Source organism: Mobula birostris, chromosome 12 (assembly GCF_030028105.1).
Source record: "Mobula birostris isolate sMobBir1 chromosome 12, sMobBir1.hap1, whole genome shotgun sequence".
Lineage (NCBI taxonomy): Eukaryota > Metazoa > Chordata > Chondrichthyes > Myliobatiformes > Myliobatidae > Mobula > Mobula birostris.
This window is the reverse complement of record NC_092381.1, coordinates 28598243-28622028: the sequence shown is the minus strand read 5'-3', so window position 1 is coordinate 28622028 and position 23786 is coordinate 28598243. Positions and strand designations below refer to the sequence as shown.

The window sequence follows — 23786 nt, the reverse complement described above, 5'->3', positions numbered from 1 at the left end:
TGTGAGCAACCCTGAAATTCACCGCCCAGATGAAGAGCTTTTTACTGGGTACCTGGCAAGGAGGCAGTTGCTAAGTGAGGAAGCACAAGGGATCCCCCCTTACAAGACAAAGCAGTCCTTCAAAGATGCCAGAGGATTCTATGTCAGATGCTTTCAAAAAACCTTGGAGAAGTTCCCAATGAGAGACCAAATCTTGAAAAATCTGTCAGTGGTCAATACAGAGAGCCAAGATGAGGTGAATCCAGACCAGATTTTGACTTTGGCAGAGAGATTTCCAAATGTGATCAAGGCAGATGCAAGAGAACAGCTCCAATTGGAAGTCCTGGATTATGTTAACTTTTGAGGAGCATTTGATGGCTCTGGGTCTGTACTCGCTGGAATTTGGAAGAATGAAGGGGAATCTTATTGAAACATATCGAATATTGAAAGGCCTATATGAAGTGGATGTAGAGAGGATGTTTCCTATAGTGAGTGAATCTAGGACCAGAGGACACAGCCTCAGAATAGAGGGATGTCCATTTAGAACAGAGATTTAGGAGGGATTTCTTTAGCCACAGTGTACTGAATCTGCATTATTTCATTGCCATGGATGCACGTGGAGGCCAAGACACTGATTATGTTTACATTGGAGACTGATAAGTTTTTGATTAGTCAAAGGATCAAAGCTTATGGGAAGAGGCAGTAGAATGGGCTTGAGAAGAATAATAAATCAGCCATGCTGGAGTAAATCTGATGGGCTGAATGGCCTATTTCTGCTCCTATGTCTTATGGACACTGGTGGAAAAAGTTTTTGGGCGGATAGAATACTAGAATTTTTCATGGTGTCACTTGAAGGAACACTGCAGAGGTATTGAACAACAATTATTTCTGGGTCGCATACAGAAAGCTAAAATTGATCAATATAGGCCTGCAGTGTACATTGGTTCAAGATTTCCATAGAGTTTAAAAACAAAAGCTGCTGAATCAACTCAGTTGTCAGGCATTGTCTGTGCAGAGAAATGAACAGTGAATGTTTTGGTTCGAGGCCTTTCCTCTGTACTACGATTGGAGGGGAGATAGTCAGTACAAAGAGGTGAAGGGGAAGATGGATGAAGAGCTTGAAAGAGAGAGGTGGATCCAGGCGAGTAACGATAAACAGACAGAAGAAGGACAAATGAAAATCAGGACAGAGATTGGGAGGACAAAGGTGGAGAAAACAAGGGACTGCAGATGATGGAATCTGAGAAGACAGGAAGGCAGAACATGGAACCAAACAAGAGGTGGGGTGGGCAGATAGAGTGGGTGGAGGGGAGGAAGGACAGTGTATTACCATTGTGGACTCTAAGATTTCTATCCTTCTCTATTCCAACTCAATATTTACTCTCTTATTTACTGAGTATTTCTTGTCGCTCATGCACCTCATCCTTTTGTAAATGTCATTTACAATGTTCTGTCCAATTTACGAGATAATTGTCAGAAAATTAGTGTTCTCACCGTTCAGCTGAGCCTTGACTCCATTGTAAGGAAACAAAGAATTTTTGGAAAGGGTCATCAGCCAGCGAACAGTTGATTTGCAAAGGCCAACAATTTCAACAGCAGATCCATCTCTGAAAAATAAATACATTTGAAAAGGTTACTTTAAGAAACCAGATTCTTCTCACCAGAGCAGGGATTCCCAACCTAGGGTCCACAGACCCCTTGCTTCATGGTATTGAGAATCTCCACTCGAGAGAAAATAAAACATAGGAAACTATTCACCAGATTGCTATTATATAAAGGTTTTGATAGAAATATGCATCTCAAACAGTGCACAGGAAAACAAACTCCAAGTCAAAAGAATCCCAAAGATTAGGAGACAGAATAAAACATCTAATCAGAGAGGTAATTCCGGAGGGGGGGGGGGGGAGTTAAAGAGCAGTGGGTGATAGAATGACAATGTTTTATTGAGGAAATTACAGGATGGGGCTTATGTGGATGAATGAATGTACAGCTGTCAATGACAGGATAACATGAATGGATGGAGAAACACACAAGAGCCTCCTGTCAATGGAACACTGTTCATGAGAAAGAGATAAATAAATAATCAGTAAAACCACTCCTTGTATTTTGCTGGCTTTGACTGAATGGGCAAAATGAATTGGGCAAGCGAAGCATCCTCAACAGGACAAGCATGAAGTAATTGAAGAGGCTGGTGCAATCAACTGTGTTAGAGACTGCCGATAGCTTGAGGACGACGAGGAGCTACAGCATACCGAGCTCACAGCTAAGTGGGCACAATTTCAAGTTCCAAGCAAACTTATTGTTAATATATATGATAAAATACACCCATCGTGAGATTCACTTTCTTTCATGCAGTCACAGTGGAACAAAGAAATACAATAGAATCAATGAAAAACTACACACCAAGACTGAGAACTAACCAATGAACTAAAGACAAACTGTGCAAATACAAAAAACAACTAATAATTGGTGACTTTGATAAGCAGCTTTTCAGTCTTATGGCAAGGGTGGAAGTCCAAATGTAGGAGTGTAAGCTTTGAGGAGTAGGGAAGATGTCCAAACATTTGGGATGCAATAACACACATTGCCAATGAAAGAATGGTTAGAGAAGGAGCAGTTTACAGGGACAAAGAGGACAAGCTTTTTCTGTGTGTGATGAAGCTCAGAAGGTGTGTGATGACATTTGAAAGCTAGGGAGGAGAGAAAAAAATATTTGCTATGTAATTTAGCAGGAAAGATGGAAAACAGTCTGTTTAGCGATATTAGGAGTAAGTTCTCGGAAAAGCAAGGTATTACAGAAAATAGAGAAAAATACAGTACATTCATTGTCAATGCCATGGACGATTTTGGAGCCCAACTCACTGAGTATACTTAAAGCGGAGATTGATAGAGTTTTAATTAGTCAGGGCATCAAATGTTATGGGGAAAAAGACTCAAGCATGGGGTTGAGGGGGACAATAAATCAACCATAATGCAATGGTAGAACAGTCAATGGGCTGAATGGCTTAATTCTGCTCCCATGTCTATGGTCTTTTTAGAGAGAATGATACTTCCTTTACCAATCTTTTTATTAATTTAAAAAAGTACATATATACAAATAAGAGGATTATCTCAGATATCTGTAGCGATAGCAATACATATAAAAGGTAAAATAAACATTATCAAGATCATATAGTATTAATCTAATAGTATATAATAAAAAATAAGATAATCAATTGTCCTCTTATCATTTATAATAAGAAAAAATAGAAACTTTTATAATTTTTATATATATAACCCCCACCCCAACATTTCTCTATAAACAAAAACAAAAAAAAATTAAAAAAAGAAAAAGGGAACTGGGCAGCCCATATTGAGAGTGGAAGCAAGAAAAAAGAAAAACTTTCTGATCAAATCCAAAGTTTCGAGAAAGTAACTGGAAGAGCAATAAATCAAACCACATGAAAATAATGAATAAAAGGTTGCCAGGTTTCTTCAAATTTAAAGGATGTATCAAATGTCCGACTTCTAATTTTCCTTAAACTTAGACAGGACATAATGGAGGAAAGCCAATAAAAAAAAAACAGTAGGTGGATTAGAGTCCTTCCATTTAAGCAAAATGGCTCTCCTAGCCAATAAAGTTATAAAAGCTATCATCCGTTGAGCAGAAACAGGAACATATCCTGCTCCCGGTGGAATGATCCCAAAAATTGCTGTAAATAAATTCCGTTGTAGGTCCAAATTCAAAACTTTTGATAAAGTTGTAAAGACATCTTTCCAAAAATGAGAATCATACTGTACAGAGACAGGTCCTTCAGCCTAGCAAGTCCATGTCAACCACCAGACCACCACACATTAATCCCATTTACATTTGTCTCCCAGATTCAACCACTGAGCATCCTGCAATCCTTTAGGATGTGGAAGGAAATACAGCAGCACGAGGAAATCTGCTTAGTCACAGCGAGAACATGCAACCTCCACACAGGCAGCACGCGAGCGAGGTGATTTTATTATCACTAGTTTACATACACATACACACACACACACACACACACACACACACACACACACACACAGTATATATAATTAAATTAAATAGGTAGTGCAAAAAGAGAGGGGAAAATAGTGAGGTAGTGTGCATGGGTTCATTGTCCATTCACAAATCTGATGGTGGAGAGGAAGAAGCTGTTCCCAAAATACTCAGTGTGCACCTTTGCACACCTGTACCTCTTCCTTGATGCTAGTAATGAAATGAGGGCATGACCTGGGTGATGAGGGTCCTTAATGAGGGTAGCAGGCACCAACAGAATCAACAAACTCATTCGTAAGGCCAGTGATGTTGTGGATGGAACGGGACTCTCTGACGGTGGTGTCTGAAAAGAGGATGCTGTCCAAGTTGCATGCCATCTTGGACAATGTCTCCCATCCACTACATAATGTACTGGATGGGCACAGGAGTACATTCAGCCAGAGACTCATTCCACCGAGATGCAGCACAGAGCGTCACAGGAAGTCATTCCTGCCTGTGGCCATCAAACTTTACAACTCTTTCCTTGGAGGGTCAGACACCCTGAGCCAATAGGCTGGTCCTGGACTTGTTTCCTGGCATAATTTACATAATACTATTTAACTATTTATGGTTTTATTACTATTTATTATTTATGGTGCAACTGTAACGAAGACCAATTTCCCCTGGGATCGATAAAGTATGACTATGACTAATGACGGATGTCCTTTTTTTCAGGCACACACTTTTGAAGTTGTCCATGCTGGAAAGGACAATGCCCATGATAGAACTGGCTGAGTTTCAATTTTCTGCAGCTTTTACAGCCCTATGCAGTGGCCCTTTCATACCAGACAGTGATGGGACCAGTAACTGCACCAATATGTTGGGCCCAGGATGGATCTTCAGAGATGTTGACACCAAAGAACTTGAAGCTGCTCACCCTTTTCACTGCTAATCCCTTGATGAGGACTGGCGTGTGTTCCTTCAACTTGCCCTTCCTGAAGTCCACAATGTATTACTGACACTGAGTGCAAGGTTGTTGTTGTGAGACCATTCAATCAACTGATTTATTCCCCTCCTGTACACCTCTCCACATCCAGCAAAATACAGCTGCAGCACCATCTGCTGTGCCACCATGGGACCCAATAATAATCTGTCCATAACAACTCATACTTAGAGCCAGGTGCTTTTCTAATGTGTTTACCAATTATGATGGCTCTGCTCGAAAATAAATGTAACTAACTGACGACTATGGGAACTTAACCTTCATGCAAGTCAAAGAACTTTCTCCCACAGTGCATTTTTATTATTCATAGTACCTACCACTGTTACGTTTGTCTGAACTTTTAGCAAAACTTTCAGTATTAAAATTCAAGTTTCGACATCACAAAAAAATTATTTTCATTAAAGCTTAAGATATACATGGGTTCATTAAATGGTTATTAAAAACAAATTTTAGAACAGTTTTGAAAATGTTCTTGAAATACAATATTTTAAATCTCATTTTACCTTGGGGTGGCTGGAATTCCTCTGTTTTGAGCTCTGTTACTTTCTCCCATGTTATCCATCCAGGTACCACAGTTGAACCGATGTCCACCAAACACAAAACCTGTCTCTAGGTTGACCCCTATAGAAACATTGAAACCTAGAAGGAAAATAAACTCAATGTTTAAAATGTCTCAAAATTCATTATAATTTAAAAATGACTTGGTGCTTTATTTTTAAGCAGTGTATAGGTACCAAAATTGTTGCATAATTACCTTCATCTTTCATGCGTGTGTCCATATGAGGTCCAGCATTTCTTTCTCTGTACTCTACACCTTCCATATGGCGCTGCATGGCTTCCTGCATGACATCGTGTAGTGGCTGCTCCTAATACAGAACATTTCAACACAAACTCAATTTAACAAAAATTGCTACGTCAATACCGAAATTGGACCAAGAGGGGAAATATATCTTCCAACATCAGGTGTCTACTGCAATGTGCTAGTTAATCCAACTCCCAACTTTTTAGGTGCTTGGCCTCCTTAGCATGTATTACACCCAATTCTGCAGCAGACCTCATGGGTCAAATCAATGTTGCAGGGCCAATTGCTTCACCATATCTAGTTACACTCACTAAGGCCAGTCATTCGTAAAGCCAGTGATGTTGCGGGGATGGAACTGGACTCTCTCACAGTGGTGTCTGAAAACAGGATGCTGTCTAAGTTGCATGCCATCTTGGTCAATGTCTCCCATCCACTATATAATGTACTGGGTGGGCACAGGAGTACATTCAGCCAGAGACTCATTCCACCAAGATGCAGCACAGAGCATCATAGGAAGTCATTCCTGCCTGTGGCCATCAAACTTTACAACTCCTCCCTTGGAGGGTCAGACACCCTGAGCCAATAGGCTGGTCCTGGACTTATTTCATAATTCACTGGCATAATTTACATATTACTATTTAACTATTTATGGTTCTATTACTATTTATTATTTATGGAGCAACTGTAACAAAAACCAATTTCCCCCGGGATCAATAAAGTATGCCTATGACTAAACTTCCTTTGCTCTCAAGGTTCTAAGTTCAAAAGTAAATTTTACCATCAGAGTACACATATGTCACCACATACAACCCTGAGATTCATTTTCTTGTGGGCATACTCAGCAAATCTACAGAATAGTACCATAACAGGATCATTGAGTAGAGTGCAGAAACCAACAAACTCTGAAAATGCAAATATAAATAAACAGCAATAAATAGCGAGAACATGAAATAACAAGATAGAAAATACTTAAAGTGAGATCATTGGTTGCGGGAATATCTCAATAGATGGGCAAGTGTGTGTAGTTATCCCCTTTAGTTCAGGAGCCCAATGGTTGAGGGGTAGTAAATATAGGTCAAATCTGGTGGTGTCAGCCCTGAGGTTCTAGTACTTCTACTAATATCAGCAGTGAGAAAAAAGCATGGCCTGGCTTGTGAGGATCTCTGATGATGGTCAAACAGGGTTAACTAAATATCCCCTCTGGACTTTCCACTAGACTATAACAATGCACTAAAGTGCACCAAGGGAGAATATATCAGAAAGAAAACATTGCTAAGACACACAAAATGCTGGAGGAACTCAGCAGGCCAGGCAGCATCTATGGAGAAGATTTCAGGCTGACCTTTTGTCAGATTTGCCGATGAAGGGCATTGACCTGAAACATCGACTGTTTATTCTTTTCAAAAGATGCTGCCTAGCCTGTTGCATTCCTCCAGCATTTTGTGTGCGCTGCTTGGATTTCCAGCATCTTCTGATTTTCTTGTGTTTGTGATTAGTTAAGACAAATCATTTCACAAACACGATTTAATGGCAAGATTTATAACGTTCTAATAAAAAAGAATATTGTCACTTTATTTTTCATGATTTTTTACAAGTTACTGCAATTAACAAATATTAAATGTTAATTTTCAACAAGTTTGCTTATTAGCAACTTAGTTACATCGCTTTGGGAGCTGTTCATTGACTACAGCTCAGCATTTAATACCATCATTCCCACAATCCCGATTGAGAAGTTGCAGAACCTGGGCCTCTGTACCTCCTTCTGTAATTAGATCCTTGACTTCCTAACCGGAAGACCACAGGCTGTGCAATAGCCCAGCTGCAGCATAAGTAGCGTTCTACAAAGCTGCAGCCCAACTATCCAATTTTAACTCAACTCTTTGATAATCAAAGGCAAACATGCCACTCTATCAATCTGTGTAGCTATGAACTTGGACCCCAAGACTCCTTGCTCATCAGCATTGTTAAGGGCTTTGTAGTGCACTGTCTCTTTACACTTGATTTCCCAATGCCTCACATTTGGCCGGGTTAAACTCCATCTGCCAGTTCTCTGCCCATATCTGCAATTGACCTATCTCTCATTGTATCTTTTGCCAATCTTCAACGCTATCCACAATACCACCAATCTTTGTATCACCTGCAAACTTAACACACATCTATGATTTCAGCCAGGTCACCAACAGCAGAGGTCCCAGTACAGATCCTCTGTAGGACAACACTAATCGCAGACCTACAGCCGAAATAAATCCCATCTACAACTATCTTCTGTTTTCCATGGGAAAGACAATTCTGAATCTAGATGGCCAATTCACCATGGCTGTCATGCATCTTAATTTTCTGGATTAGCCTTCCATAAGGGACCTTGTCTAGCTCCTTATTAAGATTCACGTTGACAGCATCCACAGCCCTACGTTTATCAATAAACCTCATCACCTCCTCAGGAAATTCAATTTAGTTAGTAAGATACGACTTGCCCTGCACAAAACCATGCTGAGCAAGACACAACTTGCCCTGCACAAAACCATGCTGAGCAAGACACAACTTGCCCTGCACAAAGTTTGCTAAGTAGAAATAGCAAGAATCACTCACTCATTATACTAGGGCCTTTCTGCACTGGAATGTTGTTAGTAGAGCTCAAAAACAGCATGCCTTCCTCTAAAAGAAATAGGGAACCTTGGTGCAGGACAAACAAATGACAAAGAACTGTATGCTACCTCTGGTGAAATTAACATGCCTTTTATTGATCTTTTCCTTTCCCACTTTCCCAAGGCTACTCACACATACCACCAAAAAAAAAAAGAGAGGATTCATTCTTGTTTAAATAGAAACATAGAAAACCTACTGCATAATACAGGCTGTGCCGAACATGTCTTTACCTTGGAAATTACCTAGGGTTACCCATAGCCCTCTATTTTTCTGAGCTCCATGTACCTGTCCAGCAATCTCTTAAAAGACCCTATTGTATCCGCCTCCACCACCATCGCCGGCAGCCTATTCCATGCACTCACCATTCTCTGCATAAAAAAACTTACCCCTGACATCTCCTCTGTACCTTCGTCAAAGCACCTTAAAACTGTGCCCTCTCATGCTAGTCATTTCAGCCCTGGGAAAAAGCCTGTGACTATCCATATGATCAATGCCTCTCTCATCTTACACACCTCTATCAGGTCACCTCTCATCCTCCATTGCTCCAAGGAGAAAAGGCTGAGTTCACTCAACCTATTCTCATAAGGCATGCTCCCCAATCCTGGCAACATCCTTGTAAATCTCCTCTGCACCCTTTCTATGGCTTCCACATCCTTCCTATAGTGAGGCAACAACTGAGCACAGTACTCCAAGTGGGGTCTGACCAGGGTCCTATATAGCTGCAACATTACCTCTTGGCTCCTAAACTCAATCCCACAATTGACGAAGGCCAATGCACCGTATGTTTTCTTAACCACAGAGTCAACCTGTGCAGCAGCTTTGAGTGTCCTATGGACTCGGACCCCAAGATCTCTCTGATCCTCCACACTGCCAAGAGTCTTACCATTAATACTATATTCTGCCATCATATTTGACCCACCAAAATAAACCACCTCACACTTGTCTGGGTTGAACTCCATCTACCACTTCTCAGCCCAGTTTGCATCCTATTGATGTCCTGCTGTAACCTCTGACAGCCCTCCACACTATTCACAACACCCCCAACCTTTGTGTCATCAGCAAACTTACTAACCCATCCCTCCACTTCCTCATCCAGGTCACTCATAAAAATCACGAAGAGTAGGGGTCCCAGAACAGATCCTTCAGGCACACTGACCTCCATGCAGAATATGACCTGTCTACAACCACTCTTTGCCTTCTGTGGGCAAGCCAGTTCTGGATCCACAAAGCAATGTCCTCTTGGATCCCATGCCTCCTTACTTTCTCAATAAGCCTTGCATGGGGTACCTTGTCAAATGCCTTGCTTACGTTACATTCACTCATGGAGTGACACCGACCGACACCAACAAGGAAGTACTGTAAGTTGCTCGGGGGCATACTTAAAATTGCATTGCTCAATCTTCTCTTCCACTTAGACAGATACTAGGGACTGAGGTTGAGTTGTTTCCTCTCCATTTCTTTTACAGCCGACTGATGACTGTGTTGGTCATTGTGTAATATATTTCACACATGCTTTGATGTAATCCGGTAAATAAAGCTAACTTTTTTTCCCGTCATTCAAGAAATTAACGTTAAGGTTCAGTAAGAGTGACATTCAGGTTTGCCACTGTAGGGCTTACTCATGATTTTCCAGATCTCAGTCTCTATTCTGAGCAATGGCAGACTTCCACAAATGATATCTTTTTCTCTGGAGTGCTTACTGCATACCAAACAGCACAATGTCATGACAAGGCAGGTTCTAAGTCAAAAAAGGCAGGTTCTTAGTCAAACGATAAGGAGGAGGTAAGATGATTGGAGACATATGTGGCTCTACTGCTCGTACTTATCACATCTTTCAGTGCACAAACAGGACGGACAGGCACAAGCTGTCTGCGCACGCAGACATGCACAAGTTCCACACTTCTTCTTCATGCCTACCCCCAACTTTTCATCTCCTTTTTCCTCATCTTCCCTTCCCTCAATTCTATCACAATACCCACCTCACTGAGAGTCATTCTTTATGATCCAAGATACTTTATTACCACATCTGTACTTCGTGCATCATATTCAAACTTTCACAAGATCTTTAGCAAAACCCACATGGACAGCCATCATAAACAGAATGATTTTTCACATTATTGCTATTTTTTCAATTTTACAATACCGATTCCCTGGAATATCTTTGACTCATAGGAACATTCCAGCTTGTGTATTTTTGTACATTTGGCTGGAAGAATTCTCATTACCACTGTCAACCTCTAAACTAAGATCAGAAGATTGTTTGATTTGGCTGATGCATGGGGCGTAATGCAAGTGCTAAAGGAATGAACTGTGAACAAGATCACACAAGATAATTAAATACACTTCTCCAGCTCGAGTGGATCTTCACAGTTTTATTAAAAAGAATATTTTAAACCTTAGATGCAGACAAGAGGAAGTACATTTTGCAATAAGTAGCTTGAAAGACTTTGAACTTCGAAGATAGGTGTGTGCATGCGTCAGTGGACAAGGGTGGGAAGCATCGGACATCATTCCTACATAACTGCTGCCTCAAGCAAATTTGAATAAGCGAGTAAGATTGTGCTTCTGATAATACTTACAATAAAAGACCATTACTTTTAGTTTTTTTGTTTGCAGGTTATTCTTTAGACAGAAGCATCAGATTATGTATCATTCCTTTCCACTATAATCATGCATATGACCTGTACTCATTAGAATCAGAAGAATGAGGGTGACCTCATTGAAACTTATCAGATGGTGAATGGCCTTGATAGAGTGGATGTTTTCTGTGGAGGGAGAGTCTAAGACCAAAGGACACAGCCTCAGAATAGAGGGGTGTCCTTTTAGAACAGAGATGAGGAGGAATTTCTTTAGCCAGAGAGTGGTGAATCTGTAGAATTCTAGGCCACAGTAAGCCGTGGAGGCCAAGTCTTTATGTAATTTAAGGCAGAGGTCGATAGATTCTTGATTGGTCAGGACATGAAGGGATACGGGGAGAAGGAAGGAGATTGGGGCTGAGGGGGAAGATAGATCAGCCATGATTAAATGGCAGAACAGACTTGATGGGCCAAATGGCCTAATACTCTTCCTGTATCTTATAGTCTTATATGAAAACTAAAATGAACTTCTTTTAATTTGATTTGATTCAATTTGGCTCTGTGTTTGGCTGAAGGCCCTGTTCCTCTAGTGTACTGTTCCAGGTTCTAATTCTACCAGATCCAAATCCTAACATGGAAGATGTAGATAAAGTAATAAAGGAAATATCTTGGATAATTTTGCATCAATAAAATCATAAAGACTTGTCACTTTTAAAAAAGTCAGTTACACCATAGCTATACAAAGCTGGAAATAACTAGAAGAAAGTAAACAATTACCACAGAGCCTGGAGCAAGAGCTGGGGAACGGTCAGTGGGATATAGCCGACTGACAGGACATTTGAGAATTTCCAATCCATTCTCAACCATTTTGCAGTAATCCTGAATGCACTGAAGCCACCACCAGACAGCATCCCTGCAATTATATCGTGCATATATTCCATGTCCGAGCAGATTTGGAATTAGACCATGTCGTAGAGTACCAGCAAATGCAAGGATGATATTCCTATAATCAAATGAAATAATTTGAGAACTGAAACAACTGGCAGATTTAAAAAAAAATAAAGATGTGGTTAATTTTTATTTGTATCAAAACACGACCCAAGTCAGTAAACCAAAAAGACTGACTTGATTTGAGTACTTGATAATTTGGATTCATGTTCAGCAAATATCTTTGATCAAATTTTGAACTTGCACCAGATGATTTTAACACAAACCAGGCAATAGATAAATTATAAGGTGAAAACAAAATATTGCAGATACTTTACATTGGAGAAGGCAAGTTTTATCATTCACAACAAAGTAGTGCCCTTACACAAAGAATGTGTTTAGAGAAAAATAGATCTATATTTAGAGACTGTCTTTAATGAACAGGTAACACAGAATGCAAATCCAAAGAATGTTCTTATTATGAAAATCTCAAACCCAACAAAGAGAATCAAGAGGTCAATCAAATAGTATGGCTTGCAATTCCTTCATGAATATACCCCAGTAGAAAATTGGGAATGGACAATAAGAGAGTTCTCACCACTTCCGATGTAATCTGGGCAATGTGCTTTTCTGTTAATAATTTTAGCTTTAAACTTGATTTCCCAACAGTATTAACAGTATAGTATATCAAATCCACTAAATTTTAGTCACTCTGAAATAATTTACTTTTTGTAAGATACTAATGTGCTTAATTTCAGAATTATGCTTGCATTCATTAATTTATTTTTCTATTTGAATGCCAAGTGATAACATTGTAAAAAAATGTTTTCCATCTACAGTCTTTATTGACCATTTTAAATTGCGCCAGACTTCAAATGTTCTCTGGAAAAACACTACCCGGATTACAGACGGTTTCCAACACTTTGTTTTCCTTTTAACCCAAGTCATCTCTGAGTTCAAACAGGCCAAAATGACATAATTGTATACTTCTATCACATGCAGGTTTAATATCTGACTCACAGCATCAGGAGATTGATTATCGTTGCAATCACAGTGTGGTTAAGAATTTTTATAAGAAATGTTTGCTGACTCAATGTCTACAGTACAGAGAATGAGAGAATATGCAGAACAAAACTTAGAAGGGAAAGAAAGACCAACATGATCAGAAGACCCATTTCTGGCGACATAAAAAGGAGGAATGAGTTTAAAGTAGAGATGGTTCTTTACCAATGACACAGGAAAACATGAAAAATAACCTCTTCAGTATTGCCATCACCTAGGATTCCGGGACATCATTTCTTCTTACCTAGCTTCTATGGTACGTCCTGTGACTAGTAGTAGTCCTCTGAGAGAAATGAAAGTATCTCTACCCCAACAGCGGAATAAGCCAGAACCAAAATGCGGCAGCCCTTAATAGCAAACAAGAAAACCCTTATCAGAGGAGATGGAATTGAACACTGAAATGGCACAATAGTTTTTTGGCTTAGCAATGTAAATGAACTTTATTCTACAATATTGGGAAAGTCTTCCTTGGTAAGTGATAAATCCTGCACCTTATACAAGTTGATGCAATGAAGACTTCTATTAAAACCAAAGGTGCATTATAGAGTCAAAAGATATTCTGGTCACAATGTCAGTTTGCAAAATTTGAATAATCTTGGTATGGAGCAGGGGTTCCCTACCAGGGTTCATGGATGCCTTGCTTATTGGTATTGGTTCATGGTATAAGGAAGGTTGGAACTCCTGTTATAGACAGTAGAAGACCAAATATATGTAATGGTTCAAGATGTATAGCAATATCTTACATTTAATTTATGAATCATGACCTTGCTTTCAAAAGAAAAGGTTTTGAAGAAAATAGGGAACTTTTTCAGCTTTATTGACTTCCCCCCCCCCCACCCCCAGAACTGCAACTTTGGGTATGTTTTTGTGAAACGTGTTTAGAACCAAAACATTTAATTTTTGCTAACTTACCAGCTGCTAAGGAAACACAGCACTGTTCTTTCTCACCAGTTATATAATTTGATCTATAGGGAACATTTTTCAGGGAAGATGACAGTTGTGGAAGTACAGGAAATCGGCCGATTCCACACATCTGCAGTGAAGCCATAGCAAGTTGCTTCACAAATGTTGAGCCATTCTGCACAAAGCTAAGAGAAAATTACAAAAGTAGAAATCAGAGAACTAACAATTACAATTTCTTTACTAATAATCATTCACTTACCCATTTTGCTTTAAATGTCCCAGGCTTACGCATTGAATTATTGTAAAAGATAGACATATTTGAGGATTAACCAACTAAATTTTGAATGGTAATCCAATGGAAATAATTATATCTCATTAGTCATGGAAAAATATTGAAGACCATAAAAAATTGGAGCACAATTAGGCTATTTGGCCCATCTAGTCTGCTCTGCCACTCCATCATGGCTGACTTATTGTCCCTTTCAACCCATTCTCCTGTCTTCACCCCTATAATCTTTGACACCCTTCCAAATTAAGAACCTCTCAACCTCTGCTTCAAATATACCCAATGACTTAGTCACCTGTGGCAATGATTCATTATCCTCTGACTAAAGAGATTCCTCATCTCTGTTCTAAATGGACCCGCCCTATCCTGAGGCTGTGCCCTTTGACCCTAAGGACCCCCCACTATAGAAAATATTCTCTCCACATCCACTCTATCTAGGTTTAATATTCAATAGGTTTCAATGAGATCCCCCTTCATGCGGGAGGAGAGAGAGCAGCGCGCCGCGCGTGCGCAGCCCTCCGGTGAAAAATGATATTGTATCCGTTAAATAGGGGCCATGGACAATTCTGATTTGATGGAGACAGACGTGAAAGCACAGAGGAACATCTGGAGAAATTTCTGAAACGCCAGTTCGCTGCTGTTGTTACTGCGTGATCGGGAATCTTTCAGAGGGAAGGCCTCAAAACCCCTGGCTTTGTCTGCTGTTGGCGACCAAGATTGAGGTCGAATCGTTCGGATAGAGATGGCGCTCGGTACTCGGTGTCAGAGAGCTGATCGGAGGCTCGAAGTTTTCGGATGACTCAGAGTCGGACCGTGGTCGGGCATGGCAGGGAGAGTTTTTCTTCCTTCTCCCGTCTGCGTGAGATGTGGGACATTTGAGAAACTTTGAACTTTTTACTGTGCTCATGGACTTCTTCATCAAGTCATGGCATGTTGCACTGTTGTAACTATATGTTATAATTGTGTGGTTTTGTTAGTTTTTTTCAGTCTTGGTCTGTCCTGTGTTTTGTGATATCACACCGGAGGAAATATTGTATCATTTCTTAATGCATGCATTACTAAATGACAATAAAAGAGGACTGCGTGTCTTCATAATCTAAATGAGTACAGGCTCAGAGCCATCAAATGCTCAAGTTAAACCTTTCATTCTTGGAATAATTCTTGTGAATCTCCTCTAGATGTTCTCTAAAGCCAGCACAACCCTTTTAAGATAACGGGGCTAAAACTGGTCGAAAACTGCAAATGCAGTCTGACCAATGCCTTATAAAGCCTCAGCTTTTTAAAGCATTTATAAAGGATTTTTATCCTTTTGATTTGCACTTTTGGTCCATTTCTAAACAGTGTTACAAGGTTATCTCTAACTTAGTGCACCTGCAAACACCAGATAGGCATAATTTCACATACCCCACCATATTTCTTTATTCATTTTTGGGATCTGGGTTTTATTAGTAAAGCCTATGTTTATTATCCGTCCCTACTGCTCTTCTCAAACCGAGCTGTCTTCTCACTGGTAAAGGTAAGCCCATAATGCTGTTGGGGAAGTAGTTCTAAGATTTAGACCCAGTGATAAAGAGAGGATAGTAATTCAGCTGTAAATCATGTTCAGAGGCAATGAGGAGTCTTATAGAGTCATAGAAAAATACAGCACAGAAAAAGGCTCTTCAGCCCTTCTAGTCCATGCCAAACTATTTAAACTGCTTACTCCCAATGACCTACACCAGGACCATAGCCACTGGTAGTCTTATCATCCAGGCCCCTATCCAAGCTTCTCTTAAACGTTGAAATTGAGCTTGCATGCTCCACCTGTGCTAGCAGCTCATTCCACACTCTCACGATACTCTCATGTTCCCCTTAAACTTCTCACCTTTCACCCTTAACCCATGACCTCTGACTGTAGTCCCACCCAACCTCAGTGGAAAAAGTTTGCTTGTTCTTACCCTATCTATATCTCTCATAAAGTTGTATACCTCTATCAAATCTCCCCTCAATCTTCTATATTCCAAGGAGTGTACATAGTCAGAGTGGTGATCCTAAGGTTTTAGCTCTTTGAGGCTTCACTCAGGGAAAGAAAAGCTCAAGTTTATTTTTTTTTCTTCTCTTCTTTACATCTGCTCAACTAGGTAGAGATGACAGTGAGGATAGTGTAATGCTCCTCTTGTGGGATGTGGGAAAGGCAGGGAGACCTCCAGTACCCCTGACGACTACAACTGCGAGAAATGCATTCAGCTGCAGCTTCTAACAAACAGCATTAAGGAGTTGGAGCTGGAACTGGATGAACTCCAGATAATTGAGGAGGCTGAAGGACTGATAGATAGGACATATAGAGAGGTAGTTACACTCAAGGTGCAGGACACAGGAAACTGGGTGATAGTAAGCAGAAAGGGGTTAAGGAGCCAGTGCAGAGTGTACCTGTAGCTATTCCCCTCAACAACAGGTATAACACTTCGGATACTGTTGGTGGGAATGACCTAACAGAAAAAGTCACAATGGTAGAGTCTCTGGCACTGAGTCTGCCTCTGTGACTCAGACAGGAAGGAGGAAGAAGATACACGCTGTGGTGATAGGGGATTCATTAGTTAGGGGAATGGACAAGAGGTTCTGTAGTTGAGAACGAGATTCCCAGATGGCAAGTTGCCTTCTGAGTGCCAGATGTTCAAGAAGGGAAAGAGGCAGAAGAAAGGAAACCATAGGCTAGTAGTCTGACGTCAGTGGTTGGGAAGACGTTGGAGTTGATTATTAAGGATGGGGTCTCAGGGTACTTGGAGACACATGGTAAAATAGGCCGTAGTCAGCATGGTTTCCTTAGGGGAAAATCTTGCCTGGCAAATCAGTTGTAATTCTTTGAAGACATAACAAGCAGGATAGACAAAGAGAATCAGTTGATCTTGTGTACCTGGATTTTCAGAAGGCCTTTGACAAGGTGCCATGCATAAGGCTGCTTAACAAGCTACGAGCCCATGGTATCACAGGAAAGATTGTAGCATAAATAAAGCAGTGGCTAATAGTCAGGGGGCAAAGAGTGGGATTAAAGGGAGCCTTTTCTGACTGGCTGCTGGTGACTAGTGCTGTTACACAGGGGTCTGAGTTGGGATCAATTCTTTTTATGTGATATGTCAAAGATTTGGATGATAAAGTTGTTGACTTTGTTGCAAAGTTTGCAGATGAAATGAAGATAGGTGGAGGGGCAGGTAGTTTTGAGGAAGTAGAGAGGCTACAGAAAGACTTAGACAGATTAGGAGACGACAAAGAAATGGCAGATGGAATACAGTGTTGGGAAGTGTATAGTCATGTAATTTGAAATGAAATGAAAGGGTTGACTATTTTCGAAATGGAGAGAAAATACAAAAAACTGAAACACAAAGGGACTTGGGAGTCCTTATGCAGGATTCCCTAAATGTTAATTTGATTCTGTGGTGAGGAAGGTAAATGCAATGTTAGCATTCATTTCAAGAGGACTAGAATATAAAAGCAAGGATGTAATGTTGAACCTTTATCAAGCCCTGGTGAGGCCTCACTTGGAGGTCTGGGTCCCTTATCTTAGAAGGGATATGCTGAAACTGGAGAGGGTTCAAAGAAGGTTCACGAAAATGATTCAAAGATTGAATGGCTTGTCATATGAAGAGTGTTTGATGGCTCTGGGCCTGTATTTACTGGAATTCAGAAGAATGAGAGGAGACCTCATTGAAACCTATCGAATGGTGAAAGGCCTAGATGGAGTGGATGTGAAGAGGGTGTTTCCTATGGAGGGATTGTCTATGACCAGAAGCTACAGCCTCAGAATAGAGGGTCGTCCTTTTAGAATGGAGATGAGGAGGAATTTCTTTAGCCAGAGGGTGGTGAATCTGTGGAGTTCTTTGCAGCTGTGGAGGCCAAGTCTTTATGTATATTTAAGGCGAAGATTGATAAATTCTTGATCAGTCAGGGCATGAATGGATACGGGGAGAAGACAGTAGATTGGGGCTGAAAGGAAAATTGGATCAGCCATGATGAAATGCCAGAGCAGACCTGATGGGCCGAAAGGCCTAATTCTATTCCTATATCTTATGGTCTTATGAATCAATCTTATTCAATCTTTCCTCATAACTCAGGTCCTCCCATCTCAGCAACATCCTTGTAAATTTTCTCTGCACTCTTCCTACCTTGTTTACTTCTTTCCTGTGGATAGGTGACGAAAACTGCACACAATGCTCCAAATTCAGCCTCAACAACATCTTAAACAACTTCAACGTAACATCCCATCTCCTATACTCAATACTTTGATTTATGAAGGCCAATGTACCAAAAGCTTTCTTTACGACACCATCTACTTTCAATGAATTATGTACCTGCATTCCTAGATCCCTTTGTTCCACAATATTCCTCAGTGTCCTAACATTCACTGTGTAAGACCCACCCTGGTTGCTCCTACTGAAATGCAACACCTTGTGCTTATCTGCATTAAATTCCATCTGCACTTTTTCCAGCTGATCCAGATCCAGTTGCAAGCTCTGATATTCTTCCACTATACCCCAAATCTTGGCATCATCCGCAAATCTGTCAATCCATTTAACCACATTATCATCCAGATTATTGATTATAGATGACAAACAACATCAGACCCAACACCAATTCCCATGGAACTCCACTGGTCACAGTGGAGAGGGAACCATCTACTCCCACTCCCTGGCTTCTCCCACAAAGCCAATGTTTAAATCAATTCACTACCTCATCTTGCATGCCAAATAACTGAACCTGCTTGACCAACCTTCCATGTGGGATCTTGTCAAATGCCTTACTAAAGTCCATGTAGACAACATCCAATGCCTTGCCTCCATCAACTTTCCAGGTAACCTCCTTGACATGACCTCCCATGCTCGAAGCCATACCCTAATCAGTCTGTATCTATGCAGATACACAAATACTCTTAAGAGTTCATTCCAATAACTTTCTCACTACTGATACAGCCTATAATTTCCTGGTTTATCTTTAGGGCCTTTTTTAAGCAGTGGAACAACATTACTTAATCTCCAATCCTCTGGTACCTCTTCTGTTGCTAAAGATGATTTAAATATCACTGCTAGAGCCCCTGCAATTTCTGCACTTGCCTCCTGCAGGTTCAAGGGATCACCTTGTCAGGCCCTGGCGATTTATCTACCCTAAATTGCCCCCTCCTCTGTAATCTGTATAAGGTCCAAGACCTCACTGCCACTTTGCCTCACTTCTGTGTCTGTCTCCCAAGCAAACATAGATGCAAAAAATTGATTTATGATCTCCCCAATCTCTTTTGGCTCCACACACGCATTACCATTCTAATCTTCCAGAGGATCAATTTTGTTCCTTGTAATCCTTTTGCTCTTAACATGTGTAGAATTCCTTAGGATTCTCCTTCACCTTGTCTGCTCTGGCAACGTCATACCTTCTTTTAGCCTTCCTGATTGCTTTGTTAAGTATTCTCTTGCATTTCTTATACTCCATAAGTACCTCATTTGGTCCTACCTGCCTATACCTGCTGTGCACCTCTTTTTTTTTTCTTAACCGGACATCAATATCTCTTGAAAACCAACGTTCCCTAAACCTGTTATTTTTACCTCTTAAGCTTTGTACTCTCAAAATTTCACCTTTGAAGGCCTCCCACTTATCAAGTACACCTTTGACGGAAAACAGGCTGTCCCAATTCACACCTGCCAGTTCTTTTTCTGATACCATCAAAATTGGTCTCTTTCTAATTTTGAATCCTAACCTGCAGACCAGGTGTATCTTTTTGCATATTTACTTTGAAACTAATGGCATTGTAAACACTAAATGCAAAGTGTCTCCCTATGCAAACTTATGTCACCTGCCCTGCCTCATTCCCTAATAGCAGATCAAGAAATGCACACTCTTTCATTGGCACTTCTACATAATGATTCAGGGAACTTTGACAAACTCTGTCTCATCTAGTCCTTTTACCGTATGTCATTATATGGAAAGTCAGAATTACCTACTATAACAACCTGAAGTTTCTTGCAATGGTCTACGATCTCATTACAGATTTGTTCCTCTAAATCCTTAGGATGGTTGGATGATCTGTAATATAGACCCATTGACGTGGTCATACCTTTCTTATTTCTCAGTTTCATTCTTAACACCTCACTAATCAAGTTCTCTGGTCTGTCCTGATGGAGCACTGCCGCAACATTTTTCCTGACCAGTAATTCCACCAGTCTTCCTTTAATCCCTCCTGTTCTATCGACTCTAAAACAACTGAACCCTAAAACACTGAACTGTCAGTCTTGCCCCTCCTGCACTCATCTCACTAGTAAGTACAGTATTATAATCCCATGTTGATCCATGTCCAGAGCTCATCTGCCTTTCCTAAGATATTTCTTGCATTGAAATATACACAGCTCAGGACATTTGCTGCAGCATGCTCAACCTTTTGATTCCCATCTTTGTCTGAGACCTTAACAACATTTGTCTCCACAACCTGTTCTGGCACTCTGGTTCAAATCCCCCTGCAACTCTTGTTTAAACCTACTCCCTCCCTCCCCCACCCCCCCAACCCATGCAGCACTAGCAAACTTTCCCAGTATGATATTAGTCCCCCTCCAGTGCAAGTGCAAACTGTCTCTTCTGTACATCCCACCTTCCCTGGACAAGAGCACGATGATCCAAAAATTTGATGCCCTCTCTCCTACACCAACTCCTTAGCTATCCCAGATCGAGTCCTCAGCACTCTTAAGTGGGATAGTGGATAGCCAGAGGTCATGGTCCAAGTAGAAACTGATTATATAGGTAGAAGAGTGACGAGATTCTGCAAAACTATATAAACTTTGCGTTTCTGGCCTCACTAGCATGTAGCATGGGTAGCAATACTGAGATCATGGCCCTCGAGGTCCTGCCCTTTAACTTAGCACCTAACTCCCTGAACTGACTTTGCAGAGCCTCATCACTTTTGCTACCTATGTCATTGGTTCCTACATAGACCATGACCTTTTCCACCCTCCCACTTAAGAATGCTGAGGACTCTATCTGAAATACCCCAGACCCCGGCACCTGGGTGGCAATATCCAATCCAGGAACCTCGTTCTCATCCACAGAACCCCTTTTCTGTTCCCCCAACAAATCCCTTATCATCCCAGCTTGCCTCTTCTGTGAGCTGGTGATGGAGGAAAGGAATAATTAGGGTTGAGGGTGGAGGATGGAGTACCAACAAAGCAGGCCACTTTGTTCTGGATAGTGTTGAGCTTCAATCTACTTAAGAGCTGCAGTGATTTTGGCTTACCAAGAGTATTCCATCACATTTATGGCTCATGCCTCCAAGGTGATGAAATGGCTTTGCGTGATTTAGAAGGTAAGTCATTGTTGCAGGAGACTGCTCTCATATTTATCTGATTAGTCCAGTTGAAATGCTGCTCAATGGAGACTGCTAGGATGTTGATGGCATGTGCTTCAAGATCCCAGTACTCCTCCAAACATCTCAACATCATGTCATTACACCGGGAAAATAGTCTTGTACTGAGTACATAATCAGTCACACAAGACAAGATAGGGGTGGAAGGGTGTGAATAAGAGGGAAGGACGATGAAGATGTCTGCATCTTTATGGCACATCAATGATGCAGATGGTTTGCTAGTTCTGCTCCATTTGATCACGATGTCTCACATGATGATGCTCATCGCAGCTGCTATGTGAGGTTTTACAAAGAGAGTGGAAAAAAAAACAATATGGTAATAATATCTCTTCCACAAACCCCTCTAATCTCACTTTCTGTCTTTGCTTGTTTTACTGATTATAAGCCAAGTCCATTTTGTCTTCTTAAATTGATTTAAACTTCAAAGCTTGATTCATGACCCTCTCTAATCTCCCTCTGAAACCTGGTATCAAATTTAACATCTTAATCTCTACTTAGGCAATATTCTCCATTGTGAGATGTTAACAAATTCTTGAGTGATGCATTATTAAATCCAGCAGAGCTGGTACAGATCTAGGTTATTTTTATGTGCAGACTTTTGACATGAAGTATACTTGCATAGCAGTGTTACCTTTACATGTTGATGTATTTTTTGCTCTGTTAACAATACTCACCTAGACATTCGGTCCCAAGTTATATCCATGATAACTGAGTAAGCTCCTATGAGGATTGCATCAAAGTAGCATGGAATAAGGTAACGGGGAAGGACTTTGAGGTAAGAAAACATTGCTTCAAACCATTCACCAACCTGGTAGAAAAGAGAACATTGAGATAATAGATTTCTAGCAAGTACAGTTAGAAGTTAACCAATTTGTGGGGTTTCAAATTAGATATTAATATCATTCATAAGGAATAGGAGCAGAATTAGGCCATTTGTCCCATCGAACCTGTTATGCCATTCCATCATGGCTGATATATTATCCTGCTCAACCTCATTCTCTTGCCTTCTCCCCATATCTTTTGATGCCCTTGAACCTCCACTTGAAAACACCCAATCACCTGCCCTCCATAGCCATCTATAAATAAATTCCACGGATTCAGCACCCTCAGGCTAAATCAATTCCTTCTCATCCCTGTTCTAAAGGGACAACTTTCCATTCTGAGGCTGCGTCTCAATTCTCTTGATGGGATGAATGACCCAGTTCCACTCTCATGTCTTATGGACTTAAATCCTGCATCAGGACCCTGCAGCAGAGGGATGTAATATATCCCACTATCAGATTGTTAACACATTCTGATCTGTTGTGCATTATTAAATTCAGTACAGTTATTTCAGACAATTACCTAGGTTAGTTTTACATGCACTCTTGACATAAAGCACTGGAATACCCCTGTACCAGCATTATCCTTATCCACTGATATATTGTTTCTTCTACAGCATTGTAGGAAATAGTGAAATGGCTTTGTAACACTGCAGTAAAGAACAGGGGAATGTCACGCTGCAGAGAGATATATGGATACTCTAGAGCAGCCTTTCTCTGGAGGAACCCTTGAGATAATTTTCAGGTCACAGGGAACCCCTGCATAAAAAAAAATGTTATATCTTCAGCTCACAGTATGATCACAGTGTGATCAGTACGTTGTATATATAACAATGAAAAAATAATTGTCATTGCTCTTTTGAGTAGGGAATGAATTTTTAGTCAACCTTTCTTGAAAAAAATCTTTCTTTCCCTTTCATAAATTTTAAAAACTCATAAGACAAATATAATAAGCACACATGGATTTCGCCTGCAATTGAAGTGAGACAATTTCTATCTTTGCTTGATGCTTGTTAAACAAGAAAAAGCTTGCTCACACATATAGGAAATTGAAAATTGCAGTATAGTGTTTGCTGCTTTCGTATGAATGGCAGAATACTCCCCTTTCATAGAAATCTAGAACATGGCCAGGGGCAGGTCAGTAAATCTCATCTTGAGTGGACAATTAGAATGCACCTCACAAAGTTCTTCCTCTTCTTTCTAATTCAAGTTCTCAGGCTGAGCAGAAGATTCAGGGATAGGGTCCCTCACCCAGTCATACACTTGCATTGACAGGAAGGAAAAATATTGTTCAATTTTGTTCTGCAGTTCTTCTAGGTGGTTTTCAATATGACTCGAGACTTTCTGATATCCTTACTTACTCTCAAGCCCAACCAGCAGATTTCCTTCTGCAACATGATTTTTCCCAAAGATTCAGTTTC

At 40.5% G+C, this 23786-nt stretch overlaps 1 protein-coding gene across 3 annotated transcripts in view; it reads right to left on the bottom strand.

The window, feature by feature from the left end:
* The window catches only part of LOC140205810 (glycogen debranching enzyme-like), a 99242-nt gene that overhangs the window by 11223 nt on the left and 64233 nt on the right, over positions 1-23786 (bottom strand). For all 3 annotated transcript variants that reach the window (XM_072273521.1, XM_072273523.1, XM_072273522.1), the window contains exons 23-29: positions 22219-22352; positions 13896-14071; positions 13228-13330; positions 11772-11997; positions 5725-5836; positions 5474-5609; positions 1474-1586 (exon numbers count right to left, since the gene is read on the bottom strand). In XM_072273521.1, coding sequence (XP_072129622.1) covers positions 1474-1586; positions 5474-5609; positions 5725-5836; positions 11772-11997; positions 13228-13330; positions 13896-14071; positions 22219-22352 — 1000 coding nt within the window. The remainder of the gene's footprint in view (positions 1-1473; positions 1587-5473; positions 5610-5724; positions 5837-11771; positions 11998-13227; positions 13331-13895; positions 14072-22218; positions 22353-23786) is intronic.